At 34.0% G+C, this 26156-nt stretch overlaps 1 protein-coding gene across 2 annotated transcripts in view; it reads right to left on the bottom strand.

The window, feature by feature from the left end:
• CDK13 (cyclin dependent kinase 13) overlaps positions 1-26156 on the bottom strand; it is a 111697-nt gene that overhangs the window by 32971 nt on the left and 52570 nt on the right. For both annotated transcript variants that reach the window (XM_061198411.1, XM_061198412.1), the window contains exons 6-7: positions 7807-7996; positions 6385-6441 (exon numbers count right to left, since the gene is read on the bottom strand). In XM_061198411.1, the coding sequence (XP_061054394.1) occupies positions 6385-6441; positions 7807-7996 (247 nt within the window). The remainder of the gene's footprint in view (positions 1-6384; positions 6442-7806; positions 7997-26156) is intronic.

Genomic DNA, 26156 nt, shown 5'->3' on the forward strand with positions numbered 1-26156 from the left:
TGGCCTGGCTCATAACACCCCTCCCTCCTCTTTTCTAGCTTCTAGCTGACAGACATGGTGATAGACTTGGAAAGCATGTGAAGAAAGGCAGCAAATCTTCCAATATGGATCCTTAAATGACTGTATGAAGCAGAGTCACCCTTTGATCAAACAATATGGTGAAATATTATCAATTGTGCAGCAAGGTAAAGTAACAACTGCTCCAGATTACTGAGTGAGAAATATAAACTTCTTATTCTTTAAGCCACTGAATTTTGAGGTTCTCTTTGTTGCAAGTTTAGCTTCTCCTAATTAATAAACCATTTATGCAATTCCTTAAGCAGAAATCTTACTGTAGGGGTAAAGGAAGGGATGTGTCTACCACCACAATAGTCAACCATCAAGTTCTAACGAGTCTATATCTTATGATATAATTCATCTCCATCTTTCCAACACCTATGCTCATTGCTTAGTTAAAGCCATAATTATCCTACCTAGGCTTTTCTTTTTTTTAATAATCACTACTTTTTTTTTTTTTTGATGTGGACCATTTTTAAAGTCTTTATTGAATGTGTTACAATATTGCTTCTGTTTTATGTTTTGGTTCTTTGGCCACGAGGCACGTGGGATCTTAGCTCCCCGACCAAGGATCAAACCCGCACCCCCTGCAATAGAAGGCGAAGTCTTAACCGCTGGACCGCCAGGGAAGTAAGTCCCCCATATCCTACCTAGGTTTATTGCAACAGCTTTCTAACTGATTGCCCTTGCTTGCAGACTTACAAGGTCAATCTACTTTCCAAAGTGCAGTCAAAGTGATAGTATAAAATAAAATGCCAACGTTTACACCTTCAATACACACTGCTGCCTCTGGGAGAATATCCACACAAGACCTACAAAATTATTACTTGGTTCTTGCTCTGCCCACACTGAACTATCAGTTCCCTGAGAAGGCTGAGCAAATGCTCATTTTCTAGATCTAGGAGATAGAGCCAGGGAGAGAACAGAGGTGGCAAAAAAACTTTCAAGAAGATAGTGGTGCTGTAATTATATTTTAAATGTTTTAAATAAACATTTTAAATAAGCTTTTTAATGTACTTTTTAAAGTTAACACTGACAAAAGACAATGAAAATGACTGTTTTATTAAAGTCAAGGAAAAACTCATGATAATTTACTCAAAACTCTTACAAAACAGGTGCCATACCTCACTTTTTACCTTAGGGCTTAATGAGGAAAAAGCAAACACTGAGAAAGTATGCAGACAGAAGGACTTTAATCATAAAAGAAAATTCCAAGGTGGGTGGAGTTAGCAGAGAATAAAGCCAATCTCAAATCACCCAATTCAATATTCGTTTATAGTATTATGAAGAAAATACTCCATGGTATGATTAGGTTGTTGTGTTTACCAATGTAAAGACAGAAGTATAAGACACTGAAACTGTTTTGAAACTAGGATATTTAAATCCCAAGAAAACTAAAGTACTGATATAATAATGAAAATAGATCATCCAAAGTTAGACAAATAAATAAAAACCAGAATCCTCAAAATTGAACATTTAGAACTTGGGCTACTAGGTTTGGCTACCCACTGTCAACATCCTAAAGACGGTCTTGTTTACATCACAAAGAGAAAACACAAACTGATGTGACATCACACATATGATGTTTTTTTTTTCTTTCATGGACTAAAAAAAAAATTACATTATTGAGATATCTACCCAGTCTTTTCACAAAACACAAATTCATCCCTACTGAAAAAGAAACAGGATGGAAAAACATATAGTGAGGTTCTTAGGTGTTACAGAATAAATTAATACTTTAAAAAGAAAACCCTAAAAATAGAAAAAGAACCACTCCAATTTATTCCCACAATTAAAGTTAAATCCCAAGCAATAATTCCATAACCTAGCAAAACACACACACATAAAATCCCTCTGACATTAAATTAGAAAAAGAAAACAGTAACTCCAACAAGCTGTTCCTCTTGGACGGCTAGAAACTACCTTTGTAAAAATCCAGAAATAATGGTCTCGACATTAAATATTCTGAATTTCAACTTCTACTGAATATCTTCATCTGTAAATAAGTCTCATTAACAGTTTTTGAAAAGAAAAGCAGACACTATTTCTTTGTCTACTAGGGAAGTGGCACCACCACCAGCAATACTTCTTTTATTTTTCAAACCTTCTACTTTAATGTGGTTAACAAGATATTAAAGTGTAAAGTCATCATAAAACTTTCATGTGAAATCTCAGGTAATTTTAAATATTTGATGCTATCAAAATATTTTGCGTTTATAGACTTTATTAGATACATGAGGAGCTTTAAGGGAGATTCAGAAATGGAAATATCACACAACTTGCTGGAAGACTAAATGAGCATATTTCATTTGGCAAAAATAAAATATAATATTTGAAGGGCCAACAATTAATATTAATATAATTAATATAACATTTGAAGGATCAGAATTAATCAAGCAGTTACTATGAATGTGTTTTATGCTTTAAGGCATATAAAACACAAAAGTTTAAAATAATGATCCCTGTCTTTAAAATAACTACAATTCTAGCTCTAGTGAAAAGACAAGAACAAAAGTAAAAAGACCAGCACTAAGGAGGCAATTTTAATTCTGAATATAATTTCATCTAGTCCCTGGACAAGCAGCAAGAGGTAATTCTTCCATTCACACCCTACATAGGTTTGGGAAAATTTAGTTTTGGTTTTAATGGCAATTTTATGAAAAGCCACTAGATGGCGATATTGCCTTCAAAAATGTTTAAAAAGCTATTTTGTTCACTGTAACTTTCAGCACCAGGAAAGAAATGTTTTCCAATACACTACAAATATCTTAGAGATTTGAAATCCTTCATCTTAAAGTTGAGAATAATGACATACAGAGATATTAAGTGACTTGTCCAATATTTCAAAACTGGTAAAATGGAAATGCCAGGACTAGAGCCAAAGTTTCCTGATTTAGGCCTAAGGATTTTGAATTCCTTCCATTAAAACAGTAAATGTGTTAAGTTATAGTTTCTTCTCTAGAAAGTGAAATTAATTTCAACTTACATGTAAAGTGCATATTTTTTCATATGAGACGGTCACATAAAGAGAAAAAGATACTCCATTACTTGGAAAAGCACTGTAGCAAAGACTTGGTAAAATAAAAACTCAGAAGAGGATTTATCATTGTGGCTAAAAGTCCTGGGGAAAGTTGGACTTAAAACAGCTACTAAAAAACTGAACAGATATGAAGAAATGAGGCAAAAACCTCTGTTCTCAAGTTCTATATTTCCCAAGGCCAAATAGAGCAAAGCATGAATACTGATGTTCAAAACAAGAAAATGATTCTTCAAGTTTAAAGGAATCATTTTCCCCCCTAATTTTAGCCCAGTGGTTCGCCTTTCCTCTATTGTAGCACACATGACAGAGGAGATCCATACTGGTCACCCACAACCCCATGCTCAATTCCTACATACTAGCTGTAGCTCCAACAAGTTTTCCTCAAATTCAAAAAAGATATACTGGGACTTCCCTGGTGGTGCAGTGGTGAAGAATCCGCCTGCCAACACAGGGGACACGGGTTCGATCCCTAGCCCGGGAAGATCCCACATGCCGTGGAGCAACTAAGCCCATGCACCACAGCTACTGAGCCTGCGCTCTAGAGCCTGCGAGTCACAACTACTGAGCCCACGTGCCACAACTACTGAAGCCCGTGCACCTAGAGCCCGTGCTCCACAACAAGAGAAGCCACCGCAATGAGAAGCCCGCGCACCGCAATCAAGAGTAGCCCCTGCTCACCGCAACTAGAGAAAACCCGGGCGCAGCAACAAAGACCCAATGTAGCCAAAAATAAAAATAAATAAATTAAAAAAAAAAAAAGATATACCAAATCAAATAAGTGAGAGAGATGTAATTGATGCTATTACAGTGATAAGCTGAAATCTGCTCTATTTTGAAAAAAACAAGAAATCCTACAATAATTTCTTGAACACTTCATTCTATCTGTAATAGCTAATTACTTAGAAAATACTTCAAAAAATATTTGGATAGGGGTATTATGGTTTCTTTCTGCTTATGATAAAGAAATATGGATGGAAATCATTTGCTGTATGTTTATTTCAAGAAATATCTAGAAAACTTGGGATAATACAGTGATTCTGCTAAAGGCAGTGAATTTCAGTATGTTATTAAAATTTACTAGAACAGTATGTGTATTTTAAAGTCATTCCATTAAATTAAGCCTACTTCTCTGATTTTAAAGAAACTGGAATTATTTGAATCTGAAAAAGAGTAGTTCTAAAGATGTACATAACCCTGAAGGATATTTACTTATAAAACAAAATGATATACCAAGTTTTTAACTTACAAATTTGATTAAGCAGAAAATTTCAGCATACATTACCTGAAGATGCAAAGTTATGGGATTTTAAATTTCCTACTTCCTTAAGTTCAAAATTCTTATATCAATTCAGCAAGGCAATGGGGACCAAGGTTCAGTGAACACGCCACACCCCTGACACTCCATTGAAACCCAACATTCCATTTTAAAAGAGAAAAAAAAAAATCAATGGGAAAATGGATTTTGACATATAAAATTTGGCTCTACAGTCAGTTCTTCCGGAACATATCTATTTCAATGTGAACAAATATCTGCATAAAAAGAATCTATGAGATGGAAAATGGTAATTTAGCTGTTCTCCATCTCCACTGAAACCTAACATGAAAACAAGAAGAAAGGGATTTATAGTCAAAGTATGATAGACATACACTTCTATTAAGAAAGGATAACCAAACTACAGTGAAATCTCAGTTAACCAGCTAAGCAGATAGAATCCTTAATTAAGAAGAATTTCCCCCTAAAGAACAGTCATTGAAATTTAGTCATTCAAAAAGTACACTTCAAGTGAAGTTTTGGATTAAGTATACGTAAGGACCAATTTATTTTTTTCCTTCAAATTCTATCAAAAGGCACTATTATACACAATGAAAAGAATAAATAATTGGGAGTTGGAAACTTTGAGCTATACACTCTTGATGATACTAACAAATATTTTTCGATCTTTCAAGTCACTCAACCCTTTCTAGGTCTCCGTTTTCTCAAACGCAAAATGAGGGTTAGAGCTGTTAAGCTCTAGAACAACTTCAAACAAACAAACAAGCAAAAACATACAACCTTTTCTTAAAATAAAATATTAATTAAAAGTGTAGTAAGTTAAAACAAATACAGGCTGAAAAGCTCGGCCTAAAGTAGGTATAGGGGACTGGAGCCCTGTCCGTAACAAGCTGTCCATACCACAGTCTGAGTTTAACAGAACTCTAATGTATCCAAAACATACCATTTAAAAACCTCTAAACACTAAAAATAACTTTCAGAATTATTTCACAGGCGCTGCAAGATTAAAAAACAAACAAATTTTTTACTCTTAAAAGAAAATTCAAAAAGGGAATTTTTTTTCAACTAACCAGAAACTGGCAAAGATTCAGTGAACATAAATAACTATTGCTAAGAATTCCAATTAACTGATATTTTATTATATCCAATTATGATTACACTAAATAAATTATAGAACTGTAATAAGGAATTTATAAATATATGTATATATATTATATATGTATAAAGAAATAATGCTGTCTGACAAGAAAGGAATGGGCTAATAAACTGGAGATATTAAACCCAGTTAATTTCATAGTTTATATAAAATTCCCTACTTCACAAAAATACTTTATTTTGAAATTCCATATTATTCTTCTAAGAATAATCCTAATAAGACAAATCAATTTCACTACCATCAGGCACAAAAGGAGCCAAATGGGATACGAATCCTTAACTTTAGCCACAGAAGCTCCACACAAAGAAGTTATACACTGAACTTCCTCACAATAGTTTGTTTAAATAAAAGGTTCTAGGGAGTTTAAAACAAACACACATATCTATATATAGATATAACTATAGTTAAAAAAAAAGTTTTAAGTAAGTCCAAAATAATAATTAAAACAAAATATACAAGTTTAAACATGTAACATAAAAAGCATTTACTAAGGTTTTTCATTAAACACAAGAATTACAAACATCTTAACGTCTGGACATGCATTAGAAATTTAAGCATGAATTTTATTTAAAAATTCCTAAGTTCATTTAAGAAACATTTAAAATGGCACATTTTAAAAGAAATTATATTTACCTCTAAGTATTAAAAAATTTATTATTTTTACATTGATTTAATGTATAAAATTTTGTACTTAAAATAGTCAACCCAACATGGTATAAAACTTCATTATTTCATGTATTTAACCATGAAAAGAAAATTTCCCTTTTGTTAAAAAATAAACTATCAATAAGGTATTCTTAATATAGCTTCTAAAACTGGTCACTAATGTCTATAATATTCATTTGAAAATATTCTTACCTTTCTTCTGAGCTATACAATCGAGCAAGTCCAAAATCTGCAAGTTTTATCTGCCCTCTGGTGGAAGTAAGATAAAATGAACAAAAAATATTAGTCTACTCTGAATTGATCGTACACATTCATCTTCTATTCCTAGAACTAACCAAAAATTCACTGATATAACTGAAACTTCGATTATACTGCAGTACCCAAGGTTCTACAGGAAAAGGCAAATAGATAAACTCACAACAATATAAGGCAAAAATTAGTACTTTTCTTTGGGTAATTTCAGCTACTATTACACTAGTACTGTTGTTACATTATTATGATATATATATAGTATATTATTATATATAGTAATAATAGTACTAACATAACAGTTTCTCAGTACTATTTAGTTCCTATTTAGAAAAGTACACTTCAATGAAAATAAAACAAAATGAGGTAATTCATACTACACTTTGGTAATAAGACAAATTACTTGTTCAATTCCAGCCAATAATGCACAAGAAATGAATCACATCATTTTAAATTTATGTTTAATTTCCCAGTTCTTATAGTGACATGGTGCTCTATAGAACACTTTCTACTAACTAAAATCAGGACCAGGCATGCCTCACTTAAACCAACAAATAGTACCAATTACAAGAGAATTATCAGAGTTCAGGTTATGTTGTCAGTGAAATATCTAACATAAGCTTTGAATATGTATGTATGTATGTACGTGCATATACACTTCAAAAAAAGTTCACTTTAAAACTGTGATGACTGTTTTTTAAAAAAATTCCAAATTAAAAAAGATGCTAAAACCTATTCTTAACCTAAAACTGAAATCACATCATTAATTATGAGAAGAACCATTCACATTATTTGGAAGAATATCAAATGAGAGGGTCAACTAAGTATTTTGGTTGGGGGGGTGCCTATAATCTTTATTACTTCCCTCCCCCCTGCTCCCCCATGGAGGTATGACAGCTGTTATTGAGCAACAACAACAAAAGAAAAGGAGGGGTTAAGTAGTTTGCCCAAGGTCACTTAAACTACTATATGGTTTATGTATACTAGTATATAGATTCAAACTATTATGTGGATTCAAACTCAGGTCTTTATGACTCGAAAACCCCTATTTATATAAGGTCAAAGGGACTGTAAAGTTCTTTAGAGGTTTGATCCAATTAATCCTATTAAATTGCTTGGATTGAGGGGATGGATGGAACTTCAACAAGTCAACTAAGTATTATTTTACATACATTACAAACTATTATTGGAAGTTAATCAACTAAAGTATATTTAACACAACTTCAGACGTAGCCCAAGCTGTAATATTGATTTTGTTAAAATAGTCTGAGCAATAAAAACCTAAATTTTAAATCTTTTTAACAGAATCAAGGTATACATTATATAAGACTCATTTTAAACATATATATCAAACTCATATCATACCTATTATTTAGAAGAATATTTGAACATTTAATATCTCGATGCAAAAAGTTCTTCTTATGACAATAATCCAGACCTTCCATGAGCTGTCTCATAAATGACTTTATGTGATTTTCATTAAAATGAACCAAGCCTGATTCCAGTAGTCCCATCAGATCATGGTCCATATATTCAAACACCAGATAAAATGCACCTAAGAACAACAATTAATACATTAAAGTTTTGTTCTTACAACTTTTCTATAGGTTCAGAATTTTTTAAAAATAAAATGCTGGGGAGAAAATTAATCCTTGAAAAGAACTGCTACTTCTGTCATTTAATAATGTTCATCCCCGTCTCTCTGAGTTTAATATCAATACCATCCCAAGGAAATATCTAGCCAGTTTTCTTCTCCCAAAGAAAACTGCTATGATATAAAATCAACACTGCTAATTTCCACACTGCACAGTTTCTGGGTTTCTTCATCAAAGAAAATTTAAAGATGTTATAAGAATTACTTTTAATTAAAAAAAGAGTCTGGGCTCAGTCGGGCTTTAGATTACTTCTATTAAGTTTTCAATAAACATATAATTTAATTCTTTTATACAGCTCCAGAGCATTTGAAAGCATACAAATTACAACTTTATAATACCAGCTTATTAATCCTTCTACTAAAACCTAAAACAGCACATAGCACATACACAACATACATACGATAGATTCAAAATTACTAAATGAAACTTGCACAAATTGAATCTAAAGCTATATCTACAAATATCTCAATCAGGCAGTTTAATTTATCAATTCAAGAATGGAAAAGCTAATAAAATTCAATACATCTATCTTTCAAAGTAAAAAAGTTATCAATATGCCAAAAAAAGGCATCTGAAGAAAGTTCATGATCAGTTCGTGATTAAAAACAGAGCAAAGGGAATTCCCTGGCGGTCCAGTGGTTAGGACTCGGCGCTTTCACGGCGGGGCCCAGGTTTGATCCCTGGTCCAGGGATCCTGCAAGCTTTGTGGCACGGCCAAAAAAAAAAAAAACAGAACAGAGCAAAGATTTCACAGTAAACTTGCAATAGAAAGATTCTTTCCTAAAAGTTTACAATGGTACCTCTCTGAAACCAATAACTATTGTCATATTTAATAGTAAAATGCCAGATGCTGTACACAAGACAAGAATGTTCATTATTACTATTCTAGAAGTTAGTAAGTAAAATTAAAAACAAAGTATAAATACTGAAAGTGACAAAAACATGATTATTGGTAAATGAGATGACGAATCTAAAAGATCCGAAAGAATAAAAAAAAAAGTAGCTGCGTTAGAAAAAAATCATACACAAAAAATAGAAGACTTTATATATGCCAGCAACAATTAGAAATTAAAATTAGAAACAATTAGAAAGTAAAATTTAAATGATTCTGCAATAGAAAAAAAAATACTACAAACAACTAGGAATAAACTTTAACAATTATACAAATTTATTAAGGATTCACCAAATTGTAAAATTCTGTATTTTAATGCAATTTCAGTAAAAGGACCAATGATTTGTTATTTTCTTTTGCTGAAAGAACACTTAACTTGAGAAACTAATTCTAAAGTTCACCTTGAAGAAAACAAAACCAGGGTATCGACCAAAACGTTTCTGAAAATAAACATTTGCCCTACCAGAAATTAATATGACCTACTGTACTATTGGGACAGACAGAAAAATGCATATAATATACACCAGAAAAAAAAATCCCAAATACGTATCTGCTAACTATGAAAACAGCCATTTTAAATCAGTGAAGGAAAAAAAGAGGCAGAATAGTACTGGGACAAATGTGTAACCCCAAAGGCAGATTGGGAATTATACCAAAAACAAACCTATTAAAAAACTGACACATTTCACTAAATAAAAATTTAGAAACACATATGTAAGAAATAAATATGAAATAGAGGTAAAAGGCAAATAAATGACAAGCTGAAGAAAACTATTTGCAACATAATGGATTAATTTTCTTAATATAAAACAAAGTCTTACAAATCAGTACCAAAAAAGACCAGTAGCACGAGAAAATGAAAAACAAAATTAACTGTCAATACACAAAAAAATGCCTATGTACTTAATCTCACTATTAATCAAAATATACAAATCAAACAATATACCACTTTTAACTAAAGGGAAAATATTTCAAAAGAAAAACTACACAGTATTAACAAAGGTGTGAGATAAACAGACACTTTTATATAGTGCCAGTAGTAAACTGGTATATTTACAAAATATAATTTGGCAACATGCACCCAAAGCTTTAACAATCATGTACCCTTTTACGTAGCAAGGGCTTTTATAGATATTTAGCACAAGGAAATAAAAGATAGAAAAGATTTATCTATAAGCATGTTCACTAAAACCAATATAATAATAAAATACCTAAAAACATTAAGCAAAAAAACCAAACCAAATAAACAAACAAATGGGTTATTATGGTTCATCTATACCATACCATGCACTTTGAAAAACACTGTAGAGGTACGATATTGATATGGAAATATATTGATGATATTGAGTTTAAAGTAGATTAACAAAGATTGTGTATTTGATCCATCTAGCTCACTATCTTTGATGTTATTAAGTAACACAGTTACACACAGAGTATCTAGAGTTGCACAGCCGAATACAACTGCTACTAGCTACGTGTGGCAACTGAACACTTGAAATGTGGCTAGTCCAAACGTGCCTGAAGTGTAAAACGTACATGGGATTTCAAAAGCTTACTACAACAACTAAAAAAAATAAAATATCTTGATAATTTGTTATATTGGTTACATATTGGAATAATCTATTGATATACTGGGTAAAATAAAAATATTATTAAAATAAACAGAGCTTTAAAAAATGAGACTAACAGATTATTTTAAATTAAAATATAACGTCTTGCATTCTGTTTCTATTAGACAGTACTGAATTAGAGTAAGAATTGAAACAGAAGAGCTAAAACTATCTCTGCATGCAGATGACCTGAACGTTTGTTCTCTGAAAGGACATACACATTCAATTTAAAAAACTGTTAAAAACAGTGACACAATTTAGAAAAACAGCAGAAATAAAACATACAGTAGTCATTGGGCTTCCCTGGTGGCACAGTGGTTAAGAAGCCGCCTGCCAATGCAGGGGACACGGGTTCGAGCCCTGGTCCGGGAAGATCCCACATGCCACGGAGCAACTAAGTCCGTGCACCACAACTACTGAGCCTGCTCTCTAGAGCCCGAGAGCCACAACTACTGAACTCGAGTGCCACAACTACTGAAGCTCACACGCCTAGAGCCCGTGCTCCACAACAAGAGAAGCCGCCGCAATGAGAATCGCGTGCACCTCAACGAAGAGTAGCACCTGCTCTCTGCAACTAGAGAAAAGACCGGATGCAGCAATGAAGACCCAACGCAGCCAAAAATAAAATAAATAATAAAATAAATTTTTTAAAAAAGATCTAAAAAAAATAATAGAACATACAGTAGTCATTAACATAACTACCAGTTAAAAGAAAAAAATGGAGGTCCCATTTATAATAAATAAAATTTTTTTTAATTTAAGAAATGTGCAAAATACTTCAGAGATAAATTACAAAACACTTTTAAAAGGCAAAAAACTATAAATGAAAAAAATGGATACATTCTTAGGAAGGCTCAACATGATAAAGATTTTCCCTAAGTAATTTATAAATTAAACAAAGCTCTATTTTTAAAAATACCTTGTTTTCTTCCTACAATTAGATACGCTGATGTTATACCCACATAGGAAAATAACTAAGTAAGAATAGCAACGAAAATATCTGAAAGAGAAAGGCGGGGTGGGCACTAGGCTCTACCAGCCCAGACAGTTTAAGACAGAATAGTGAATTCCTATAATTAAAAAGTGTGATACTGCTAAAGGAACATGAAATAAAACAGAAATCCAGAATTATACCCAGGTATATATGGAACTTTAGTAAATGATAAAGATGGCATCATACCAATTTAGTGGGAGAAAAGATCAACTTATTATAAATCAGCAATATTGGGACAACGTGAATAGCCAGATAGAAATAGTTAAAACTGGTCTGTTCCTCACAACATATATACCAGCATAAAAAGCAAATGAACCAGTTCTAAATATAAAAAATAAAACCATGAAAGTATTTTTTTAAACATGAATTCCTTAATAACCTCAGAGTGGGGAAAACTTTCCTAACCAGGAATCAAACCAAGATGCAACAAGGGGAAAAGACTGATAATGTAACTATGTAAAAACAAAAATCTACTGAGTGGCCGAAAACACTGTAAGCAAATTTAGAAAAATATAGCAAACTGGCAAAAAATCATTAGCAACTTATTCCAGATAAATTACTTATACCCACTAAAAAAGCCTCTCTAAATTGAAAAGAAAAAGATTAATAACCACACAGAAAAGTGGGCAAAAGACAGAGAGATAACCCAGACCACACACACACACACACACACACACACCCCACACACACACCCCCCACACACACACACCCCCACACACACCCCCCCACACACACACACCCCACATACACACCCCACACACACACCCCACACACACACAAGCAGTAGCCAACTGCCCTTAAACCAATGGAAAGTCGCTTAGCCTTGTTCATAATAAAAATTTATTTCTCAAGCTAAAACTTCACCACAATAACAAACTGACAACAACTCAAATGTATGACACCAGACTCTAATGGCAAAGCTGTAAGGAACACTCTCATACACTGCTAGGAATTTGGCAATAGCTAGCTAGCTTAATCATATTTAGCATTTCCATTTCTCTTTGACCTAACCAGCCCAATTCTAGGGGCCTGTCCCAAAAATTCACTGACAAGAATACAAGATGGTGTAGGCAGAGAGCTATTCAAAGCAGCATTATTTCTAATAGCAAAAGACTGGAAACAATGCAAGCATCTATCAGTGGGAGACTAACTGAATAAACTATGATACAGCCACACAGCAGAGTACTGTGTAGCCATATCTATCTACTGATATGGAGTAATTTTCAGTATATATAATTAAATGAAAAGAACCAGGAACAGCAGAGCAGTTATTTATATGACATCTTTTATATAAAAGGGGGAGGAATATGTAGCAAAGAAAAACTGTAAGGATGAACTAAACACTTAAAAAAAAAAAGTTGTCCCTAGGTAAGGGAGAGAACTGGAAAAAGGAATGAAAATGAGACTACTCTGAACGTGCCCTGTTTTACAGTTTTGAGTTTGGAACCATGTAAATGTTTCACATGATTAACTATACATCATCAAACTGAAAAGGTTAAAAAAACAGTACCTGAAAAATTAGAAACAGATGAACCTACATGTGTATCAAACCATCTATATTACATTAACTGATATGGTATTCTGACTATATTATCCCTAGTGGGGCATATGCTAAGGACAAAAAGAACCAATAAGAAATCTTAAACTGCATTCAGTAGTCTTCTTAGTAATTAACATTAACATTGTTATCTTGAAATTATTATAGGTATATTGTAGGACAATGCTAATTTCTTAGGAACCAAGGTTTTTAGTATTAAAAAAAAGACAAGTATAGGATCAAAAATTTATAAATCCTGTACTTTTAATTTTAAATTAAAATCATTTACAGTAGCCAGCCTCTAAGGTGACCCCAGTAATTTTCATCTGCTGGTATCCATGCCGTCCATTCAAGGATGGCCTGTATGACCAACAGAATATTGAAGACGTGGTAATGTCACTGACCACCAAGGCTAGGTCATAAAGTTATTGCAGCTTCCATCTTATTTTCCTGGATCATTTGCCCTGACAGAAGCCAGCCACCAAGCTGTCAGAATAGTCAAGCAACACTTTTGAAAGGCCCGTGCTAAGAAGAACTGAGACCTCCCCTCAACAGTGGAACTACAGTTTGCTAGTGATGTGAGGGAGCCACCCTGGAGTAGATTCTCCCAACCCTAGTTACACCTTCTAGTGACCTCCAGTCAACATCTCACTGCGATCTCATGAGAGAATCCAAGCCAAAACAGCCCAGCCAAGATGCTCCCAAATTCCTGCCCAGAGAAACTATAACAGATAACAGCTTCCAGCATCACCTCTGAAGTACAATTGCCAAAGAAGTGAACTTATATCTAAATAATCATCTAGATTTAACTTCCATTTATAGGAAATATCAGGGTTAGAAGAACAAGCTACCCACCACCAAAAGGAAGCATCTGTCAAATCCAAATTGTGGTCTATTCTTCAATAAATAAAGGAGTAAAAATTTTAAAAGGCAAGAGTGGATACTGTAGATTACAACAGACTTAAGATAATAATTAACCACATACAATGTGCAGATTTCTTGTTTGCATCCTGATTCAAAGAAAGCCAACTATTAAAAATATTTTTGAGACAACTACATAAATTTAAATATGGACAGTTAGATAATATTATAAAATTGCCAATTTTGTTAGGTAGGCCTCTTTCTTGTCTTTTTTAACATAATAGCAATTTCATTATAGATTATAGGCAGATAATCAAGAATTTATGTTTACAATGTAATGCATGGGATTCACTCAAAAATAACCCAGCAAAATAAAAACAAGTGGGGGGAGAGAAATAAACAAGATTAGCAAAATGTGATAACTGCTAAATGTGAGGGATGTAGACACTGGGATTCATCATACCATCTTCTCTACTTTTAAGTATGTTTGAACATTTCAGTAATACTGAATTTTTTAAATGTGTGAAACAAAACTAAATAAATGAAAATTTTAGAAGGCATTCAAATTATGCTGAATTAAGGGATATATTTATTGTTCCCATATTTTTAATTTGGTTTTTATTTCTATCGAGGTTGTATATTTACATAGTTTTAAGCAATGTTTTCAAACTGTGGGTCATGAAATCAGTTTAGCGGGTCATGACCTGCATTTCAAAAAGTTTTTTCTATTGCTTGATATTTTTTCCTACATTGTACTTAAACATTAATAAAATCATATGTAATAATATTTTTTATATAGCATGCCAAGTAAAATTTCACTTTGGTAGGAATTTATATACATACATATGCTTAGAAAAATGTCCAATATCAAAATTCTAAGAGCAGTTTATCTCTGTGTGAGCAGATGGGTGATTTTTACTTTCTTCTTATGCTGCCATTTTCTGACTTTTCTACAAGGAGCACAAATAATAATTTTTAAATATATTAACAACTGTGCCTAATATACAAATTTATAAGGAAAAAACAAATAACCCAAATGAAAGAAATGGCAATATCACAAATAAAGATGCACACAGGAAATCAAAACGGTAAACATATGTAAGATGCTTCAGCTCTCACTAGTACTCAAGAAAGTACTAATCAAAGAAACAATGAGAAACCATTTTCACCTATCAGATTGGCAATATCCAGTGATGTCCAAATGAAAGGAAACTCATACACTGCTACAATTTTTTGGCAAAGTATGCTAACAAAAGAAAATATCCCTTGACTTGACTATCCCACTTTTGGAAGTAACCTAAGGACATATCAGCACCAGTATGCAAGTATACATGGATAAGCACATTTCTAGCAGTACTGTTTGTAATGGAAAAAAGATGGGGGAAATTGAGTGCCCATCAAGGGAGAATGGTTGAATAAGCCCAGTATATCCATACCATGGCACATTATGCAGCTAGATAAAAGAAAGTTTTATCACCTAGAGATGTGTTGTATTCCTTAATAAGAAAAGTAAAATACAGAATTAAAAAAAAAAAACAAAAAAACAATTAGCACAGAAGACTTATGGTTTCTGGTCCAACAGTAAGGAGTTTGGAAGTCGCCACACCCATCCTCACAATGAGAAAATAGCAAAACAAACTAAAAATCAACAGCTCTTCTTAGATCCATCAGAGAACTGAGGTCAGAGAGCAAACCACTGCCCCCAAAATTGGTGAGAGAGACAGGTAGATACAGAGAATCACCAATTCCCCAGAGCAGAGGCCCAGAAGCAGAAACCTCCACAAGAACCATTACCTTGGTAGGAAAACCTAAACTGTAATTGACAATTGCTAGAGGCTCAGCGTGAACAAGTTTAAGAGTTAAAAACTCCAGGGGTTCCAGTCTTAGGGAAGCCCTCACCACCACCTTTTGTGAGTTTTATCACCAGGAACTCTACCAGCTTATCCCTACTGAAGATCAGAGATAAATCAAGTTGTTCTTCCAGCAAGGGGAGAGGAAAAACAGTCATGATGAAATACACCCAAAGCATTCTGTTCTTTAACAAGGTTTGCCCTCAAGAGAAACTATTTTACCAGAGCCTAACCAACTGGGGTTCAATAAGAGCCTTATCAGCATGGCACAGAGGAAATATCCAACTCCAGAACACTCTAGCCTTTGACTTAGGGGAAAGAAACACTGAACTCAAGCACCTTTTAGCATTCCTGTCTCACTTCAAAGGGAAAAGAAACAAGAAAACTGATAAACATGTCTGAAGGATGTAGGCTCACTAAAAAACTGAGACCAAATCACAGGGGCTACAGAACACTTCCCCTCCCCCCATAACTTACCATCATATATAATAACATGGTACAACACCTGAAAGAACTGCATATCTCAGACCTTATTTAAGAAGTCTCCAGAGAAACCAAAAGACAACAGGGGAGGAAATCCTAGCCTCTGACACAGCTTCAGCAAACAATAAACAGAACTTAACTGCTAGCCACATAAACATAAAACTTACACTAAAGGCCGATTTATCTCAGTTTATTTTATCTAATACACCTTATCTGCCTTTCAATGAAAAATTACAAGGCATGCTAAAACACAGTCTGAAGAGAAAAAGCAAGCATCAGGGAGATTCAGATATAGAAGAGAAATTGGAATTATCAAACCAGGAATTTTTAAGTAACTATGATTAATGTTCTAAGGGCTCTAATGGAAAAAATAGACAATATGCAAGAACAGATGGGTATTGTAAGCAGAAAAATGGAAATTCTAAGAAACAACCAAAAGGAAATGACAGAAATCAAAAACACTGTAACAGAAATAAAGAATGCCTTTGATGGGCTCATCAATACACCAGACATATGCGAGCAAAGAATCAGTGAGCTTGAAGATATGTCAAAAGGAACTTCCAAAAGCTGAAATGCAAAGGAAAATAAAAAGAGAAAAAAAGAATATCCAAAATGTGCGACAATTACAATATACATGTAAATGGGAATACTAGAATCAAAGGGGGAAGGGAGGAAGGAAGGAAGGGAAGGAGGGAGGGAGGGAGGACAGAAAAAATACTAAAAGTAATAATGAAAAAAAAATGAAAAAAAAAAAAAAAAAGTAATAATGATTGAAATTTCCCCAAATGATAAATATCAAACCACAGATCCAGGAAACTTAAAGAAGATAAAGGAGGATAAATATTAAAACATCTACACCTAGGTATATCACATTCAAACTACTGAGAATCCAAGACAAAAAGAAAATCTTGATAGAAGCCAGAAGGAAAAAAAACAGCTTACCTTTACAATAGCAAAGATAAAATGTATACTGGATTTCTCCTCGGAAACCATACAAGCAAGAAGAGAGTGAAATGAAATATTTAAAGTGTTGAAAGAAAAAACCTACCAACTTAAATGAAGGTAAAATAAAATCTTTATTTTTCTTATTGATTGACCAAACAGTTAACAGTCTGTTCAAAATAATAATAGCAAAAATGCATTCACTGAGTATAGCTTCTGGATAAGTAAAATGAAAACCAATGTTATAAGGGATGGGACGGAGGAAATGGGAATACTCTGCTATGAGGTACCTATACAACCTAAAGTAGTATAATGTTATTTTATTTATTTATTTTAAATTTATTTTATTTATTTCTGGCCGCGTTGGGTCTTCACTGTTGTGCACGGGCTTTCTCTAGTTGTGGCGAGCGGGGGCTACTCTTCGTTGCGGTGCGCAGGCTTCTCATTGCGGTGGCTTCTCTTGTTGCGCAGCAGGGGCTCTAGGCGCGCGGGCTCAGTAGTTGTGGCTTGTGGGCTCTAGAGCGCAGGCTCAGTAGTTGTGGCGCATGGGCTTAGTTACTCTGCGGCATGTGGGATCTTCCCAGACCAGGGCTTGAACCCACGTTCCCTGTATTGGCAGGTGGATTCTTAACCACTGTGCCACCAGGGAAGCCCAAAAGTAGTAAAATGTTATTTTAAAGAGGACTTGGACAAATTGTAAATGTATCAAACACAAGGGCAACAACTAAAGAAAAATTTTAAAAGAAGAATAGTTGATATGCTCAGAAAAGAGAAGAAATAGAGTCATATAAAAAGACTAAGACAAAAGAAGGCAGAAAAAGAGTAGAAGAAAAACAAGCAAGGGCAACTAATAGAAAACATAACAAATACAGTAGATAATAATCCAACTATATCAACAAGTACTTTAAATGCCAACAGTCTAAAATACACCAATTAAAACACACAGAATGTTAGAGTGAATTAAAAAAAGAAAAGAAAAAAAGACCCAGTTGTACGATGCCTACAAGAAATCCACTTTAAATATAAAGACAGAGTAATACTAAGCAAAAGAAAGCAGGAGTAACTATATTAAATTTCAGACACAGCATACTTAAGAGCAAAAGAAGTTACCAGGAATAAAGAGGAGCATTACATAATGATAAAGGAGTCGATTCTCCAAGGAGACATAACAAGATTTAATGTGTATACTCCTAAAAACGGTGTCAAAACATGTTAGGAAAAAACTTATAGACGTGCACAAATAGATAAATTCACTATTACAGTTGGAGACTTCAAGACACCTCTAACATTAATTGACAAATGCAATAGGAAGAAATCAGTGAGAACATATTTAAACAGCACCATCAATCAACTGGATCTAATTTATATCTATATTAATATTTCAACAACAGTAGAATACATCTTCTTCTCAACTTCCCATGAAACATTCACCAAGCCAGACCACAGTCACAGGCATAAAACACACCTAAACAAATTTAAAAGAACAGAAATCATACAAAGTATGCTAATGGAAATTAAACTACAAATCAGTAACAGAAAGATAGCTGGAAAACTGCAAAATACTTTTTAAATTTTTTTCTAAATAACACGTGGGTTAAACAAGAAGTCTAAAAATAAATTTAATATTTTGAAGTACATAAAAATAAAAACGCAATTTACCAAAGTACGTGGGATACAGCAAAACTATTGCTTAGGGGAAAATTACAGCACTGAATACACGTATTAGAAAAGAAGACCTAAAATCAATAACCTATACATCCACTTTAGGAAGCCAGAAAAACAGCAAAGTAAGCAGAAGAGAATAATAAACATTGGAACAGAAATCAGAGATATTGAAAATGGGAAATCAAGAGAAAAAAAAAAGTCAGTGAAACCGAAAACTGATTCTCTGAAAAGAACAATATAATTGGTAAGCCTCTAGCCAGGTTAACTAAGGAAAAAATTACTAATATCAGAAATGAAAGATGGGACATCACTATTGCTCCCCAAAGCATTAAAAGCATAGTAAAGGAATATATGAACAACTCTATGCCGACAAATTTTATATTCTAGATGAAATGAACCAATAATTTGAAAGACACAATCTACCAAAACTCACACAATGAGAAACAGATAATCTGAATAGGCCCAAATCTATTAAAGAAAATGAATCAATAATAGCCTTCCAAAACAGAAACCACCAGGCCCAGATGGCTTTACTGGTGAATTCCACCAAATATTTAAGGAAGAAATTGTACCAGTTCTCTACAATCTCTTCCAGAAAATACAAAGAGACAGACTACTTCCTAACTCATTCTATAAGGCCAGCATTACTCTAATACCAAAACCAGACAACTGATCTTCAACAACAGAGCAAAGGCACTTTGGTGCGAAAGGGAAAGTCTTCAACAAATGCTGCTTAACAAGCGGACACAGACATGCCGGAAAAAAAAAAATTCAAATCTAGATACAGACCTTACACACGTCACAAAAATTAACTCAAAATGGATCACAGACCTAAGGGCAAAATGCAAAACTAAAAAACTCCTGGAAGATAACAAGGAAGAAAACCCAGGTGATCTTGGGCTTGACAATGACAACAAAATCACAATCTGGAAAAAAGAAATGGTGTGCTTGTGAATGAAGCTGGAGTTGATTGAAATTAAAAACTTCAGCTCTGCAAAAGACACCATTAAGAGAACGAAAAGACAAGCCAGACTGGAGAAAATCTTATAAAACACATATCTGATAAAGGACTGGTATACAACATATACAAAGAAACCCTAAAACTCAACAATAAGAAAACAAAAAGCCCAATTAAAAAAATGAGCAAAAGATCTGAACAGATACATCACCAAAGAGAAGACACAGATGGCAAATAAGTATATGAAAAGATTATCAACATCATATTTCAATAGAGAATGGCAAATTAAAACCACCATGGGATACCATACATACTTATCGGAATGAAAAAATCCATAACAATGACAATGCCAAATGCTGGTGAGGATATGGAACAACAAACTCTCATTCATTGCTTGTGGGAATGCAAGATCATACGGCCACTTTTCAAGACAGTTTGGAAGTTTCTTACAAAAGCAAACATACTCTTACCATACAATCCAGCAATCACACTCCTTGACATCTACCCAAAGAGGTTGAAAACTTATATTTACACTGAAACTTGCACATGAATGTTTACAGTTGCTTTATTCATAATCGTCAAAACTTGGAAGCAACCAAGATATCCCTCAGCAGGTGAATGGATAAATACACTGTGGTACATCCAGACAATGGAATATTGACCAGCACTAAAAAGAAATGAGGTATGAAGCCATAAAAATCCATAGAGCAAACTTAAATGCATATTACTAAGTGAAAGAAGCAAATATGAAAAGGCTACATACTGTATGTTTCCAACTTTGATGATATTCTGGAAAAGGTAAAACTATGGAGACAGTTAAAAAATCAAGTGTTTCCTGGGGTTGGGGGTGGGAGTGGGCAATGAATAGGTAGAACACAGGATTTTTAAGACAGTGAAAGTATTTGTGTGTGTGTGTGTGTATGTGTTCCTGTCAGATTCTCTGTGGGGCTTTCTATGCCTCTTGTCTTTATCTCTCTTTCTCTGTGTCCCCGTCTGTGAGTCTATCAAACTGTGTTTTTGTTGGACTCTGTATCTCCGCTTGATTGACTGCCTGACTGACTCTCTCTCTGTTTATATACTTAAATATATATTTTTATTATCTCTATTTCCATTTTTGTGCATAGACAACGGTCTTGAAGGATATATAACAGGCTGTTAGCCCTGGCTGGGTTGGGCAAAGTAGCAAGAGAAATGGGAAATTAATTTTTTTTTTTTTTTTTGGGCTGTGTTGGGTCTTCGTTTGGGCTTTCTCTAGTTGCGGGGAGCGGGGGCTACTCTTTGCTGCGGTGCTCAAGATGGTTGCTGCAGCAATAGCCCCTTCTTGCTCTCAGGCTCACACCCCACAAGTAAGAGGACCTCACTCAATACGTGAGATCTCAGGAAAAGTCTCAGCCTCGCAACAGAAAGACTGTAAGGCTCTAACTGGCCAGACCAGAACGACATGCATCTCGGGAGCTAGAAGTGAAGTCAGTTCCACAGTTACATGGACTAAGAAGAGATAAAAGCTGGAACCTCAAAAACAAAAATAAAAAGTTCAAGGCTATTATATGAAGTAAATAGGAAGTAGGGTAAACTGGTGGTAGCAGACACCAAAACATGTCCAATACAATATCTACCCCAAAGTAGGGCCAATATCAAGCTATATTCATGAAGCCGAGAGTTTTTCAAGTTATATTAAATCTAGAACGTAATGTAAAATTCAAATTCCCTTTTAGAAAACTCATGTAAAGCCAGAGACAAATAACAAAAAAGCTTTCTGAAGTACAAAAATCATTCAATTCCTGTTACTACCCCAAGTATCTGTAAAAATGGACAAATCTTATGTGTATAACAGTTGTTAGAAAATCCCATTATACACTAAAATGACCCAAAATCCCCAAATCGGCAGCCTGGTACCTGAAAACCTAGGAGTAAAATGAACTTAAACCCTATGAACAAGTCCAATGATGGAAGACAAGTCAGTAAATAACTATTATGTTCACTAAAATAAAACACTAAAGTCAGAACATTAAAAAAAGAGGATATCAATGCAACTTTCCACATCCTAAATTAAAAATGGTCAATAATTCCATTACCTTTATGACTCAGCATGTTTGGCTGCCAATTCCCACCTGTCCTACAGATACAGACTAACTTAAATGAAAAAAAAAAATGTGTGTAACCTTTACTTTGCTCAGCAGAGCAGGTATTTCTCAATCTTCTTACATAATACTCTAGTGTCTTCAGATTTCACGTAAAGCCAATGAATCGACCTCTGTATAACTCAGCTATCTCTTTCTCGCCAAGTAAGCTCCTGAGTTCTGAAAGTGGTACTTTTCTTAGTTTCTTTCCTTTTTATGATATTCTAATTTGGGTACATTTAAGTAGGTTCTTGGCAACCCTCCTGCTCGTGACTGGTTTACAGATATGCAGGCATAAGTACATCTTCAAAGAGCCATGGGAAGCCAGGATGTCTCTCACCAGATACGAACAACTGCCTCTCCAAGCCATACTACAGTGAGAATGAAACAGACAGTATGGATAGCATAACTTGGGTCTTTGTTGACATCCTTAAGCCATTGAATCAACTTACCCTAAAGCCTGCCCAATCTCTGGACCTCTTCCTATGAAAGCTAAGAGACTTAAACACAGTTTAAACCATTCCAATTGGATTTTCTGTTACTCTGCTGAAATCACTCTAATACAAGTGAGATGGCTAATTTTATGTGTCAACTCAGCTACACTATAGTACCCAGATGATTGGTCAAAACCAGTCTAGATGTTGTGTAAAGGTATTTTTAGATTTAATTAACATTTAAATCAGTAGACTTTGAGGAGAGCTCAAATGTGGGTGGGCTTCATCCAATCATTTGAAGTCTTAAGAGAAAGGACTGAGGTCACTTAAAGAAGGAGGAATTCTGCTCCAGACTGCCTTTGAACTCAAGACTGCAACATCAACTCCTGCCCGAATTTCCAGCTTGCCAGTAGGCCTTACAAATGACAGACTTGCCAGCCTCTACAATCATATGACCCAATTCCTTAAAATCAATCTCTCTGTATATATGTATATATCCTAATGGTTTTACTTCTTGAAGCAATAAGCTCGTTTTCCTTAAGTTTATTACATTTTAAAGAACAAAAATTTTTTTACAGATTTGATATATTAGTTGACAATAATAAACTGCACATATTCAGAAGGTATACTTTAAATAGTTTTCACACAGGTATACACTTGTGAGACTGCGGCTACAATTAAGATACTGAACACATCTATCACCCCAACAGGTTTCCTAGTACTCCCAGAATATATCTATCTGTAAAACAAAAATTGGAATAAACTTTATATATTCCTTTCTAAACTTTTTTCAGTTCATAATATAGAGGGTAAACAATTTTCCTTATTATCATTTAACTTTTACATAATTTTAATAGCTATATGGTATTCCACAGTAATAATATGCCATAGTTCTGTTTAATAATCCTTTATTGTTAGATGATTAAATTGTTTCTAACATTTTGCTACTATAAGCAATGCTATGAAGAAGTCTCATAGCTACATCTATGTAAAGTCATTACTTCCTTATATGCTTCTAAAAATAGAATTGCTAATTTACAAGACACATTACCTTCTAAGAAATAATAATTACAATATCAACATCAAATATGTACAGAGCATTTAGTATGTGCCACATACCCTACCATGCCCTTAAACCCTCTCTGAAAGTTATACCAATTTTCACTCTCAAGCATTACATAAATATACCCATCTATGATCCCATACACTGACCAAGTTTTTAAAAAAATCCTTGCCCTTCTCCAAATAAACCTCAATGTAATTCCAGTCAAATCTCCACTGATAAGTTTTCACAGCTCATATCCATCTAAATGCATGAAAATACGCAAGATCTTCTCTTAAGGGGGGAGAGGAGAGGAGACCCTTATCTACAGAAATTAAAAGGTAATATAAGGTTGCAATAATTGAAACAAAGTGATATGGCAGCAGGACATGCAAAAGGATCAGTAAAACAGGAGAGCCCAGAACATATGGGAACTTGATTAAAGATAGCATAAGAGAATAAAATAAAAACAATTTAAATATCTAAGATTTTTGAACTAGAATAGAAGTTGAAAAAAATACAGAAAAACATTCTTGTAATTTTCCAAAAGGCTAAGCATCAAACAAACCACTTTCCCTCAAAAAGCTCCAAAACTGACAGAATGACCATATACAAGATTTAAATTAACAAAGAACATAGAAAAAGGGCAAGCAACAGAAAGGAGAAAAATTATCTATGATATGTGAAACACATGAAGCATTAATATCTATATTTTAATAAATCTCTCCAGTTGGTAAGAAAATGCCAAAGGAAGAGGCACTTCACAGAAGAAATGGAAAAAACATGAAAAAAATATTTAACCTCACAATAATTTTAAAAAAGTATTAATTTCTCTTATGAGTTGGACAAAAAAAGTAAAATCAATAATGTACTATGATTCAGTAAACTAGCCATTCACACAAAATTGTAATGAGTATGTAAACTGGTATAAGCTTTCTTATAAGTTAATTTGGCTATAATTAGTAGCATAAAAAAGAATTGTATCATTTAACCTAACAACTCTACTTTTAAGAATGCATCTACAGGGCTTCCCTGGTGGCGCAGTGGTTAAGAATCCGCCTGCCAATGCAGGGGACATAGGTTCGATCCCTGGCTTGGGAAGATCCCACATACCGCAGAGCAACTAAGACCGTGCGCCACAACTACTGAGCCCACGCGCCACAACTACTGAAACCCGTGTGCCTAGAGCCCGTGCTCCGCAATGAGAAGCCATCACAATGAGAAGCCCGCACACTGCAATGAAGAGTAGCCCCCACTCACCGCAACTAGAGAAAGCCTGTGTGCAGCAACGAAGACCCAACAAAGCCAAAAATAAAAACAATTAATTAAAAAAAAAAGAATGTATCTACAGAAAGACTCAAAGAAATACACACAGATTTACATTTAATGATGTTTGATAGAGCACTGTTAATAAAAGCTAAAAACCAATAACCTAAAGACCCATTTATGGGGAAAGTCTAGTAAAATAAAATATATCCAAATTACAAAACTACAGGGACTTCCTTGAATGGTCCAGTGATTAAGAATCCGCCTTCCAATGCAGGGGACACGGGTTCGATCCCTGGTCAGGGAACTAAGACCCCACATGCCACTGGGCAACTAAGCCCATGCACTCTAGAGCCCACGCACCACAACTAGAGAGAAGCCTCACAAGGCGCAACAGAGAGCCCTCACGCCACAACGAAAGATTCCGCACGCCACAAGTAAGACCTGATGCAGCCAAATAAATAAATAAATAAATAAATAAATATTTAAAATAAGTAAATAAATAAATTCACATTAGAATTTTTAAAAAAACAAACTATAAAACACTATCTTGGTTTTTTAAAATGGCTGCATGATACACAAAATGTCTATTTTACAGAACATTGCATATTATGTCCTCAACTCTGTAAAAATTAATGATTAAACAAGGTGTATACTTGTTTTTCACCAAAAAATGTCTGAAAAGAAACTAAAAAAGAGGAAGCCGCTGGTGTCTCTTCATTGTTGGCCAAGTGTCAGAGCATCTATGCATATGTCTCTCGTCTACTCATTTGTGTTTTTTATTTCTACATGTCCAGGGCTTTAATTCAACCAGATATGTTATTTTTATAATTCTAAAAAGTATCAGATAAGAGAAGTTCTTTTAAAAACACTCCCAGTTTTTGACAGGTAAAAAATATGTTGTACTTAAGTTACGTTTCCTTTAACTACAGTGAGGCTGAATATTTTTGCTAATATTTACTGGAAATTATCGGTTTTTTGTTCCTTGTTCATGTCCTTTTCTGAGCTATAAAGGAGGACTGTGCCTATGTATTAAAAAGGACATTTGTGCCACAGATATTTCTTTTTAACATGAGACATACCTCTAAAGGTATGACACATGGCATAATACCCTCCAAATTCTAACATCTGATTTTCAACAAAATTCTACACACAAACTAAAAGAAATAAGAAATCTGAAAGTCTTACGTAGTAACTGCATGATAGATCAACTATTATATTAAGTCTCTTCTATAACATTATCATATTAAGACATGTTAGTACGTAGGCTGACTTTATGGTAAGCATAAAGAATGGTAAACCACTACAGAGGTGAAAATACTTCACATATTATCTCATTTAAGCCTCACAATTACTCGAAAAGTATTATTATCTCCTTGTAACACACAAGGCATAGAGATGCTAAA

The sequence above is a fragment of the Eubalaena glacialis genome, chromosome 8 (genome assembly GCF_028564815.1).
Source record: "Eubalaena glacialis isolate mEubGla1 chromosome 8, mEubGla1.1.hap2.+ XY, whole genome shotgun sequence".
In the NCBI taxonomy this organism is placed as follows: domain Eukaryota; kingdom Metazoa; phylum Chordata; class Mammalia; order Artiodactyla; family Balaenidae; genus Eubalaena; species Eubalaena glacialis.